This window comes from Protopterus annectens, chromosome 7.part1, assembly GCF_019279795.1.
Source record: "Protopterus annectens isolate FY-2018-M chromosome 7.part1, PAN1.0, whole genome shotgun sequence".
NCBI classification, from domain to species: domain Eukaryota; kingdom Metazoa; phylum Chordata; order Ceratodontiformes; family Protopteridae; genus Protopterus; species Protopterus annectens.
In genome coordinates this window covers 423,315,761-423,328,005 of record NC_056740.1, presented here as the reverse complement: position 1 = coordinate 423,328,005, position 12,245 = coordinate 423,315,761, and the positions used below count along the sequence as shown (strand labels likewise).

Genomic DNA, 12,245 nt, shown 5'->3' with positions numbered 1-12,245 from the left:
CAAGCTTCTCTAACAACAAAGCTATCCTCCTGTTATAACAAAATTTCTAAGTTTGCTACCAGCTGTAAATCCTCCTCCCACCACTGTAATACCCTACACAAACTAAATAAATTGGCTTGAACTTCCCAACCAACTTACCTACATTCAACTTACTCATGCCCATAAACTCCTCTTTAATCCCTCCATGTGCCCCTCCCTTGCCTCCTCCTTCAAAATGCACCTACCCATCAGACTTCTAAGATCCAGTAACCAGAATTTGCTTGAGCTGCACAAGCCTGCTCGTCCTCCAGGCAAACACCTACTATCCTTTTCCGTAGTTTGCCTCTGGAACTCCCTGCCTTCTGAGATTCAACAATTAACACCTCTTATCCCCATCCTACTTTATCTCTAAGATTTCATGCAAAACTATTGTAACTAATTTAACAGGAATATGCACCAATGGATTTTATTTTAATTGACGTGTGTGTGTGTGTGTGTGTGTGTGTGTGTGTGTGTGTGTGTGTGTGTGTGTGTGTGTGTGTGTGTGTGTGTGTGTGTGTGTGTGTGTGTCTGTGTGTAAATTTACCTTTTGCTTTTTTGACTATTTTCACTGCAATTGTGGATTTTTGTCATGTTGTGTAATACCATCGTTCTTCAATAGTATTACACAAATGTAAATGCATTGTCTTCATATTATATTGTTCATGGAGCTTTTCTCCCTGGGATTCCATTGAAAACGACCTCTTCTTGGCCCAAGGTATTATCCTGGTAAACAAACTGTAAAATAAATAAACTACATAGAAACTGCAGTGCCAGACTGAAATAAACCCAGGTCAGACCATAAAAACAAGCCACCCACATGGACCCCTGGTATTAATAGGTTGAAAAACAAAAGAAAAATCCTGTCGAAGTAAAAGGGAATGTGCACAACAGAGCAATAAGTCCCTGATGAGTCCAAACAAGCAAAACAGGGAACTAGTCAAGTCTCTGAGAGTAGACTTTGAGTTCAAAATAGCCTGCAAAGCTAAGGATAACTGTAAGGCATTTTTCAGCTTTGTTGGGTGTTGCTCTTAAAATTACAGACTGTGCAGAATTAGTTGTAGAAGGCATCACCTATACTCAGCTGGAAGACATAGCAAATCTGCTGGTTGACGAATTTGGCTCAAATTTCACCTCCGCATCACCCCCACTTCTTCCCCAAGAAATACTCTCCACCACTCCCATCGCCAGTTATCACCAAAGAACAAGTTGCCTCTGTGCTCCCTAAAGCTAAAAACTTGGCTTCAGTGGAGCCTGATAATATCCCAGGTTGCCTCTAAAACAGCCTAAAGTAGGACTTAACAAGCCCATTAGGATCTCTGTTTAACCATAACCTCTGGACTGACACTGTCCCAGTAGAGAGCAGAGTAATACGAATACAGAGTGCAGTTGGTTGCAGTAGAATAAAATAGAGTAAATGTAGAAACTGCACACAACTTACAAAGCAGAAACTTTAATAAAATAAAAATAAGGTAAGCACTTTCACGACTCACAGGCCGCTTCATCAGACAGTACTAAAGTTAGTCATGTCCCTGTATAGTATACATATTCTTAACATCTTGGACAACCCTTTGCTGAATAACATCTACCTTGAATGAGATGAATAATGATGTCAACGCACCACCACCACAAGAGTTTATTCATCTTTATAAAGAACTCGAAAATAAATTGTGTAAATACAAACGTTTGCAGTGGCAACATCTTCATCTACAAGCCTCTCTACAACACAAGGTAATTAACAGAGGTTTGCATATATTGAATATGCCTAGTTATGGTAATGAATGTCCGGAACTTTTGAGACAGTGGCAAGAACTTAATTTACAATTCAGTGCACAATATATAAATTTATTAATTATTTTTTTTTCTAGCAATAGAGAATTATTAAAAAAAATGACATTCTTGTTTGTCAGAATGACATTTTCAAACATTTTTATTCTAACACTGTTACAGATAAACTTGATTCACTGCAAGATGACATTGTTTCTCATGAGACACGCTTGCAGCTAACCAAAGTTAAGAAGTTGCAAAGAGATTATAAAGATTTTTGTAATCGGCGTGTTTTCTCTTGGCCAAGAGATTTTGCCGCTGAGAGAATGGCTGCCAGAAATACAAATTCCCAGTTGAACCAATCAAATGTGCAAAATCAGAATGCTAGTGTGACGCCCACAACTCTCCATTCTACAGTTGCAACAGTTTATTCGCAGCCACAAAGAACTGCTACATTAATTGATAACATTGAAACTAAACGCAATGCAGAAGCATCTACATCTATAACCTTAATGGATACCCCTTTTTTGCATAAGGACACTGTTTTAACAATGTTGCTTCTACTTCTAATACGCGCATTTGTACTGTTAAGGATTCCTTTGGGCTTACTGAACCAAATATCTCAAATATGTTCCCTTTGACTGAAACGCAAGTTCTGAGGGGTTTTGTTACAAATAAAAGACCCTCTACCAGTCAAGGACCGCTCGAGAAACAGGTCGAGAAAAGGGAGCTTGCAGCGACCTGCAAGCATGGACAGAAATGAGTCAATGGTAAAAGGGAGACGCCAGTAACCACAGGTTTGATTTTTAACATTTCTTCTATTGATTTAACAGAAGAACAAACTTCCTTACTAAATAAAGGTCTATCATTCATTCCTTCAAAGAAGGCAGACCATGCCAAAATGCTCAAAGACCTAAGACTTTTAGGAAGACAGTTGACTCTAAAAACAATTTTTTCTAATAACAATGTTAATCACACAAGCTCCTTTAGAAAACCCAATACATTTAGCCTGATTATTGACTCAGTAGTTCAGTCCTTTATTAATGTTTGTGAAGTTGATTTTAGACTGCTTTTTTGTGAAGGAACTAAATGTAAATTTTATAATATGACTAGCAGTGATACTTTAGCCCTAAATGAATTAAGAAATGTACAGTCACTTGTCATTAAACCAGCTGACAAGGGAGAAGGAATTGTAGTCCTAGACAAAAAAACGGTATTTTAAACAAATGATGCTTTTATTAAATGACACGAATACGTACCAGTGTATTTCTAAGCCTATTGCAAATAGCATAATGGAAAAAGTATCCTTTTTAATATTTGACTTATTAATGACAGATCTTATTGATGAATTATTTAAATTTTTTAACGCAGCACATCCTTTAATTCCTTCAATTTATGGACTACCGAAAATACATAACTATAACACCCCACCCATGAGACCAACTGTGGCAGGCCATGGCTGGTGCACTGAGCCTCTATCAATTTATTTGGAGAATAATTTGCACACAGTGTTAGATACATGTCATACTGTTTTGAAAGATTCAAAGTCCTTCCTTGAAAGACTTCACACCGGATTGTTAACTGTTAACAATGATTATATTTTAGTTACACTTGATGTAGAATCACTTTTTACATGCATTCCTAATGATCTAGGTGTTGATATGATCGTAGAATTTTAACTGTCAATAATTGTTTTATACCTAATAAAGTGATGTTAATATGTGCACTTTTAGACATTGTCCTTGAAAATAATATCTTTGTCTTTGAAAGTAATATATATCTACAAAAAGTTGGCGTAGCAATGGGCACAGCTTGTGCCAACACGTACGCCAACCTTGTTCTAGCATACTGGGAACATACACACATCCTAACACCGACCAGTCAATATTTTGAGCATATTCTTTGGTATGTGCATTTTGTAGATGACATTGTTTGTTATGGAAGGGAGATCTAGTAGATCTAGAGCATTTTGTTACATTTATGCACAATACTGCATATTTCCTTAAGTTTACATGTAACTATTCGGATAGTCAAATTGAATTTCTTGACATACTACTTACTAAATCTGAACTTAATGTTTCCAGTAGTATGTACAAGAAACCTACTAAAAAGAATACTCTTCTCCATAAAAAGAGTATGTATCCTAGGCATATTTCTAGAAATGTGCTTAAGGGGCAAGTATTTAGGATATTAAGGCTACACAATAATGATACAGATGCTAAAAAAAGCTCTTACAGATCTGAAATTTGAATTTTTGGAGAGAGGATATTTAGAAAGTGACATAGAAAACACCATTCAAGAAGCATGGACACACAGAGCCCCTAGATGTAAAACATTTTTAAATACTTCAGATACTACTACTAATAGAGAAATGACAGTTACACCTCTAACTCAACCTTCAAGTAAATTTAGAGTGGCCTTACAATATTCCAGTGACATTGATAGTTACTGTGATATTATTAAAAAACTTTGGAACATTTTAAGTGCCATCCCCAATTCTCTGAACATTTTTGGTAATACTCCATTTTCTTTTAGAAATAACAAGTCACTTAAACAGCATCTTTGTTACAAACCAATGCATTCCACTAGATCTGCCTCTAGTAGAATAGGCACCTTTTCATGTAGAAATTGTTCTGCCTGCAAGTATATTTATAGTCAGGCTTTTTACACACATCTTACTTGTCACTTTAAAATTTCTTTGCATCACTATGCTGATTGTAGAACTGAAAATGTTTATTTTGCCTTCTGCCAAATTTGTCATGCATGCTATATAGGTAAAACCAATAGGTCATTTAAAGATAGAATTCTGGATCATAACAGAGACATTAAAAATAAAAAGGCAACTAATGCTTTAGCCACTCATGTTATGCATACAGATTCATCACGTTTTTAAATTTCTAGTTTTACAAATCGTTGACAATACTATTAGAGGTGGTGACTTAAAAACCCGTACAAAAGCCGCAGAACAAAAATGGATTCTTTTATTCAGTGCAGAAAAATTCCCAGGCTTAAATAATGTCTTCCTTGAAACCTTTTTTAAAAGCACCACCTCTTAAACATTAAGTATTGAATATACATTATATTTTATGAAATATGCATTATATTATAGACTTTTATATATATTATGTACTATGTATGAACTCTAGTAGTAATTATTTTATGTATATACTCATATTTTATTGCTTATGAATATTTATCTGTTTTAATTTTTAACTGCATCACATGATTGCACATTGCTTAAGATGAGTATTATTTCTTTATATGCCTAATTGTACCACATGATTCTGTAGTACTATATAAGGACATGACTTTAACTTTAGTATTGTCTGATGAAGCCGCTTGTGAGTCGTGAAGTGCTTACCTTATTTTTATTTTATTAAAAGTTTCTGCTTTGTAAGTTGTGTGCAGTTTCTACATTGTTCCAGTAGAGTGGAGGACAGCAACAGTCATCCCTCATCATAAAGGAGGACCATCTACTGACCCAGGAAATTATGGACCCATAAGTTTGACTAAGCTTGTATGCAAGGCCGTGGAAAAAATAATCATGGACATGATAAATAGTGACACAGGAGACCTGCTAACATTGGACCTGAGCAAATTCAGCTTTGTCAAGGGCATGTCATGCTTACTGAATCTGGTGGATTTCTTTGAGGAAAACACTAAGGCCAAGGATAAAGGTAAAACAGTATGTGCAGCCTACCTCAACCTGCCAAAGGCATTTGACACAATTCCCCACTCTGGTATTAATAAACTCACAAAACTAGGCATAAATTCCTTTGTCACCAGATGGATAGCCAGTTGGTTCACGCATTGGACATGTGGTTAAAGGGGGTGAATCCAGAAACGGCAAGAGGCCAGTTACTAGTGGTGTGCCACAGGGCTCAGTACTGGGACCACCTCTTTGGAATATACTTCTCCAAAGTTAAGACAAATGTGGAAGGCCTCTGGATGACAGTTTGCCAACGATTGCACACTGGGGGCAATCACTGAATCTCCCAGTGATTTGGATATCCTTCAGGAGGGTCTAGATCAGACAAATGATTGGTTCCAGAACGAAGGCTTAACACTGAATGCAACAAAATGCTTGGTCATACCCTTTGAAAAGTCAAATACCCCTGCGAATTACATCAGTAGCACATACCTTAGTAGACTCTGAGGTGAGAGATCTGGGTACACAGATAGTAGCCTGAACTTTGAATGCCATGTGTCAACAGTGACTAGGAAGTCCTTTCATGTGGCACACCTTATAAGTAAAAGTATAGCATCCAGATCCAAGGAAATTATAGTCCCGCTGTACTCGGCCCTCAGTAGACTAATAATCAAGTACAGTGTGCCATTTGGCTTGTACTTGGCTAGGCACTTACAGCAGCTGGCGTGACCTCGGAGATTCCTCACAAAGAAGATACATGGTGTAAATAACATAAACCATGAAGATAGACTAAAAGTCCTATCACTTTACTCTTGTCTTCTACGTACTGTTAAGGGTTGACCTTTGCTTGACCTACAAGGCACTCACAAATCCAGCCCTAATGGAGCAGCTACACATCCACAAGTCAAAAAGCAAAAGGGTCACCCAATCTAGGGATCTAAACTTAGTCAGCAACTCAAACAAAACATGCTGGAGAGACAGATATGCATCTCAGATTGCCCATTCTTTGGAATGAGCTTCCTATTCACAATTAGCAGAGCCCTTTCCTGGCCCTCTTCAAACACAGTTTGAATTTGTGGATAGGGAATCGCAAATTCGCATCTGGGGTAGTACCCATGTCCCTTATGGACAGGAGTAAATCTGTAAGATACTCAATGCACCGGCACAAATCCATGTCCTCTTCTTGGCCCTTGGGGGCCATGTATTGGGTAAAATCTGGTTATATTTGCTAGGCTTGTAAGGGCCCTTAAGTAGTTAGCCTAGTAACCTCCTATGAATGTATGAATGAGGCAATAGATTCCTGACAAAATACTATTGTGAAATTACTTGGTATTTATATGGCTTTTCCCTATAATGTTGTACCCTTCTGTGGAGGATTTCTTCTGCTTGATTTCCAGGATAATGTGCATTGAAGTTTGACTGCATTTCCCTCTAGGCATGTTGCTGTCCCTGTAGCCCCTCACCCTGAAAATGGACATGTCATCTCTTTATTGAGTTCACTAAAAATTTGAAAGCACAGAGCCATGTCAGAAATGCTTCAGTATCCCTTCCCGGGGCGGTTGGGGGGGTTCACTGCTTGAACTTTGGTCTGCCAGCACAAGTGGATGCCCTTACTGCTGCACTGACAGAAGAGATAATGTTTATTAGGGAACTGGATTTGGAAAACATGCCATGGTAGTGTAATTAATGCATAATCTGTTTCAGTGGTCATGGGTATGTGTGGTACCTATTGTGCACACTGGTCATGGGTATGTGTGGTACCTATTGTACGCACTGTACATTTCAGTAATCTTCCTGAACTGTGTGCAAACCCAAGTTTAACTTGATTGTCTTCTGTCAGTCGTTTTATTAGCATTCTGCCTGCACGTGTCCAGTGATGTACCACGGTGAATTTGTTTATACCTTCATGCTTTTTGTATGCTTACACATTGTATAGGGAAATTTGGAGCCGATCTGCTATAGATTATATTCCTTACTTTCTGCGACTGGTAAAGTGTAATGTGTTCCTTTTGACTGTAAACTGTACAGAAACAGATGTGTAGTTTGTGTTTTGTGTTTACACGTTTTTTTTCTGTGCTGACTTTTTTTGTGTTGGAATGTTTCTTCTGGATGTGTAAACCTGACATTGTTATAGTAATCCAGTCTACATTGAAAAACTTGTGGAAAAAATGCTACCACAACCTCAAAATATTACTGGAAATAGATGTGTAGAAGTTAGAATAAGGAAGGAGAGAGAAATGGTTGAATTGATGGGCATAGGTACTTGCAAGTTCTTCCCTACACTGATCTCTCTTTTTTTGAAAGCAAGTGTGTTGGGGGTACATCTTTATGGTGGTATTTGGTGCGAGGCAGACATGGTCTTTCTGACTTGACTTGCTTTGCAGCTGTTTTGATCCTGTGACCTTGTCATATCCAAGAATACACAGTTTAAATGTAGAAAATTAAGGTTTGGGGGCAATATGAGAAACCTTTGTTTTCCACAGAAGGTAGTGGAGGCATGGAACAGCCAAGATAATCTGAGATTTGAAATGCTAAATTTTAGAAACTGACAGGCTAGGAGAAATATTTATTTATTTATTTATATATATAAGTAAAATGGTGTATTGTCAATTTTGTCGTCCTAGAAGCACTACTGACATGCAATGTAAAAGTTGGGCTTGACATCTAGATATGTCAGACAGAAATAGGATCTTTTTAAAGATGTGGTTAGACTGTTAACTTTGACCATTTGCTTTCAGTGTATAGATATTGATGTGAAGCTGAACCACAGTGTAGCCACAGAGCAAGTAATGTTTAGTATTTGTCCGGTTATTGGAATGAGAAAACTGAGCTCAGTTTTTGTTCCTTTCTCTTCCTTTAGTGCCAAGGTACGTCAGAATGCCCTGGAGAACCTAAAGATGGCATTTTCTTCAAAGACGTTGTTTGAGTTCTTAGCAGACAGAAGGTATACGTTAACAGAGTGCTTGGAGAGGTGCTTGAAAAAAGGTAAGTATACTGTTATGGCAGTTGTGAAAGTAAACTCCAATTTCTATGTTCCTTTAATGTAGATGGGAGTATTCCAGGTTTTCAATACTGTGTTTGTTTTGTCTATTTTTTATGTGTATAAGGACATGAGACAGTTGTCTACTGTAAGGGGATTAGAATTTTATTGAAATAACACAGCTTTAACACACACACACACACACACACACACACACACACACACACACACGCGCGCGCACATACACTCCAGCAGTAATAACAGCAAAACAGTTTTAAACTAAAGGTTCCAAACAACGTTTACATATAAAAAATAAATAAAAATAGACGTAACAGATTCACCAAAATACACAAGATTTATGCAAGATTCATTGTCTAAGGCCTTTACCTCTTTAGAGTTTTCTCAACAGGAGACTCCACTTTCTACACCCAATGTACCCCTTTGCCTGCAGGCGTCCCCGTCCACTTCATTAGTATAGCAGTGGAAATGCACCTACCATCTTTTGCTTCTCCCCCCCCCCCCGTAAACATTTTTATTACATTATCACATATGGCATAGGCAATTTTACATTTATATAAATGAAAAACATACAATGTCGACACCACTTTAGTTGCAAACATTATACATCACAGACACCATTGAAATAACTGTAGTTTCAAACGTTATACATAACTTGTCTGTCCAGTCATTGTCAGTTAAGCATTATATGACTCATTCAAATCCTGCCTCTTAAACCTCATTCCTTCTGTGCATATATTGTTACCACAATTTACAATTTTTTTCTGTGTAGCTTGCTCAGTCCCTCTAAGATCCCAGTTCCAGTTGTTTTATCTCAGTTACTATGTTCACTACTTTCAGTAAAGTTGGTCTAGACTTTGATTTCCATTTTCTAGTAATTGTTATTTTGGCATCCACCATAATTACTTCTCAAGGCTTTACCATGTCTAGGCACTTAGATTCTGTATCATAGGGCAAAAAAAAAAAATAATCTCCCCAGTTAATCCAGTCTGATCACTCAGCATCTCCAACAGAGTAGTTTGCAGGGAGTCTTTATACAGTGCTTAGCTTTCTGAGGCTTTCGTCCTGATGAGGATATGGTGAGAAAAGGAAGGTGATGAGCATGCTTTAATAACTAAGTCACTAATTCATACCATTTCATGCCAAGTAGAGGCTTCCACTTTGATAAAATATATACCTGCAGACAGTAGTTCCAAACTGCGGATTCTGTAGCTTCTCCTAGCCCCTATAAAGTTTAGTATGTCTGGTTCATTGCATTAAAATATGCAGTCCTAGTGTATGAGACAGATGTTCTTCGTGTTTCACTGTTGCAGTCATTACATTTGGGTAATCCTGCTGGCAGGTTGCCCTCAGTCGGCCTGAATTCCAAAGTCTTGGGTCCCGCGTCGGTTGTTGTCGCTCTTTCCCTGACGTCAGGTTGTCAGGGGTATAAAAGCTGCAGGCGACGCCATTTTCTTCGGTCTTTCTTGCCGCGCGGTGTCCAAAGCAGAAGCAGTTCGCAAGTGCCAGTCGGCCGACTCCTGAGATTTTCGTGTTCGAGTTTCAGATCCGAAGTCTTCATTAAAAGCTAATTACCCCGTTGGGGAAACTTTTTTCTTGCTCCAGACAGATGTCAGAAAAAGTTAATTGTATTTCTTGTGGAAAGCAAATACCTCATAAGGACTTTCATTCTTACTGTATTCCTTGCCTAGGCCCTGACCACGACGTTTCAAGTCGTCGGTTTTGTGCTAGATTTAACCAATGCGCTATTAAGAGTTGGTGCAATTTTGCACCAAGCTATTTTGGGCGCAGATTTAATTATACAATGTCGTCGGATAGCCATCCGACTACCGGAGTTCACAAAAAGCGCAAAGAAAAAGACAGGCAACAGAGGTCCAAAACAGACGAAGAGGCTTCTCCTAAGCCAGTCGCCGGTTCGCCAGTTCTCAGTGAGGTGCTTTCACAGCCCCTGATGCCCGCTACTTTAGAGTCGCAGGCCGCTACCGACTCCCACGTGGAGTCAGTCAGGCCGCTGGCAACTCAAGGTACTGGAGCCTCTGAGACTATTCCCTCAGATGGGTCTGGAGCCGCTGAACAGGCATCGGCTTCTGAGGGTGTATTCAGACCAAAACAATTCTACATTAAACCGGCTTCAGCTTCAAAGGCAAAGACTAAAGCACCTTTAAAAGCAAAGAAATAAGTTCACCAGCCACATGGACAGGCCTCCATGCCCACAAAACAGATGCTCAAAATGGCCGAAGACTTAATTACCTTGTTCAGGGGTTCCCATCCCCCTCCTGATAAGAGGCCTAAGCAAGAGACAGACTATGAATCTCCAGATCAGGTTTCCATTTCCTCTGATTCCTCTTCTGATCAGGATTATTCTCTTCCCCCCTATGAGGATTCTGATGCTGAAGAATCTATTCCTTCAGCTTCTCCTCCTGAGGACTATTCCTTTGGGGAAACCTTGCATACCATGAGAGAGCATTTCCACTGAGAGAGCCAAGATTTTTCAGAATCTAAGAGGGGGCTCAGGGACTTCCTTCTAATACCTCAACACAAGCCTCTAGCTGTTCCACCTGTGTTAGACATTGTAGATGTGTTTTCAGAGTCTAGTCTGACCCCCGACTCCTTACCTCCAGCTCCTGTTAAGCCTGACAGATACTACAGGGTTCCTGACTCGCATAAATTCCTTTTCAAAAACCCTGCTGCAAACCCAGAAACTATTTCTTAGGGTCCCAAAGGGGTTAAGGCTTCCACTGCAGAAAACCCTACCCCCTCTGACAGAGATTCTACGACACTGGATAGACGGGGAAAAAAGATTTACACATCTGCTACCTTGGCTATAAGGGCTTTAAACTGCCAGTTTCATATGCTCAAATATCAGCAATATGTCATGACGCTGCTTAAACAGAAAATGTTGGTAAATTCTGAATGTGCAGATAAAAAAATGCAGGATTTATTGCATGCAGCTGAACAAGTTGGAAAGCATACTTTGCAATGTGGTTTTGATTCTCTGGAGGCCTCCTGCAGGGCCGCTGTTACAAGTTCTGTAATTAGGAGGCAGGCTTGGTTAAAGGAAGAAAATCTGCCTGATCATGTCAAAGCTAAATTATTAGATGCATCATTACAGCATGATACCTTGTTTGGTGTTAAGGCAGAAGAGGTGTTAAAAAAATGGAGGACAAAGCTAAATCTATGCAAACGGTCAAAGATTTTTTACAAGTACAGCCACCTAGGTTTAGCAGGCACTGGCCTACAAAGAATTGGTCCTTTCCAGTGTCAGACAGACCTCAAAGGAGCAGATCCAGATGCCCTAGAGGCAGATCCCAACCGCAAGGTTCGTACAGGTCTAAGCAATGGGGTGCTTCTACCTCCGAAAGTGGAGAAGACAAACCACAACCATACAGGAAACAGTCCCAATGACTTCCCCCTGCCTGCACCAAGCACTTATCTACTGGCAGCACCCTTAGGGGGAAAATTAGCACTTTTTTCTCAAAATTGGTACATTATAACTCAGGACAAATGGGTTCTAGACAGTGTCACAAGGCTACAAGTTTCACTTCCATACCCTGCCAAGGGCAAACGGTTGGCCAGACCTGCCAAAAAATCAATGGGCAGAGGCTCAAAAACAAGTCTCATCCCTCATGGACATGGAGGCTATTCAGCAAGTGCCACAGCAAGAGCAGGGACAATGGTTTTACTCAAGACTGTTCTTGGTATCCATAAAGGGCAAAGCATGGAGACCAATACTGGACCTATCTATTCTAAACACTTTCCTGGATTTACCAAAATTCAAGATGTTGACCTTACAGCAGCTTCTACCCATGCTGG

At 39.3% G+C, this 12,245-nt stretch overlaps 1 protein-coding gene across 1 annotated transcript in view; it reads left to right on the top strand.

Annotated features, from left to right (window-relative positions):
• The window catches only part of IFRD2 (interferon related developmental regulator 2), a 677,402-nt gene that overhangs the window by 89,424 nt on the left and 575,733 nt on the right, over nucleotides 1-12,245 (top strand). Inside the window, exon 4 of the mRNA XM_044078882.1 lies at nucleotides 8,295-8,419. Coding sequence (XP_043934817.1) covers nucleotides 8,295-8,419 — 125 coding nt within the window. The remainder of the gene's footprint in view (nucleotides 1-8,294; nucleotides 8,420-12,245) is intronic.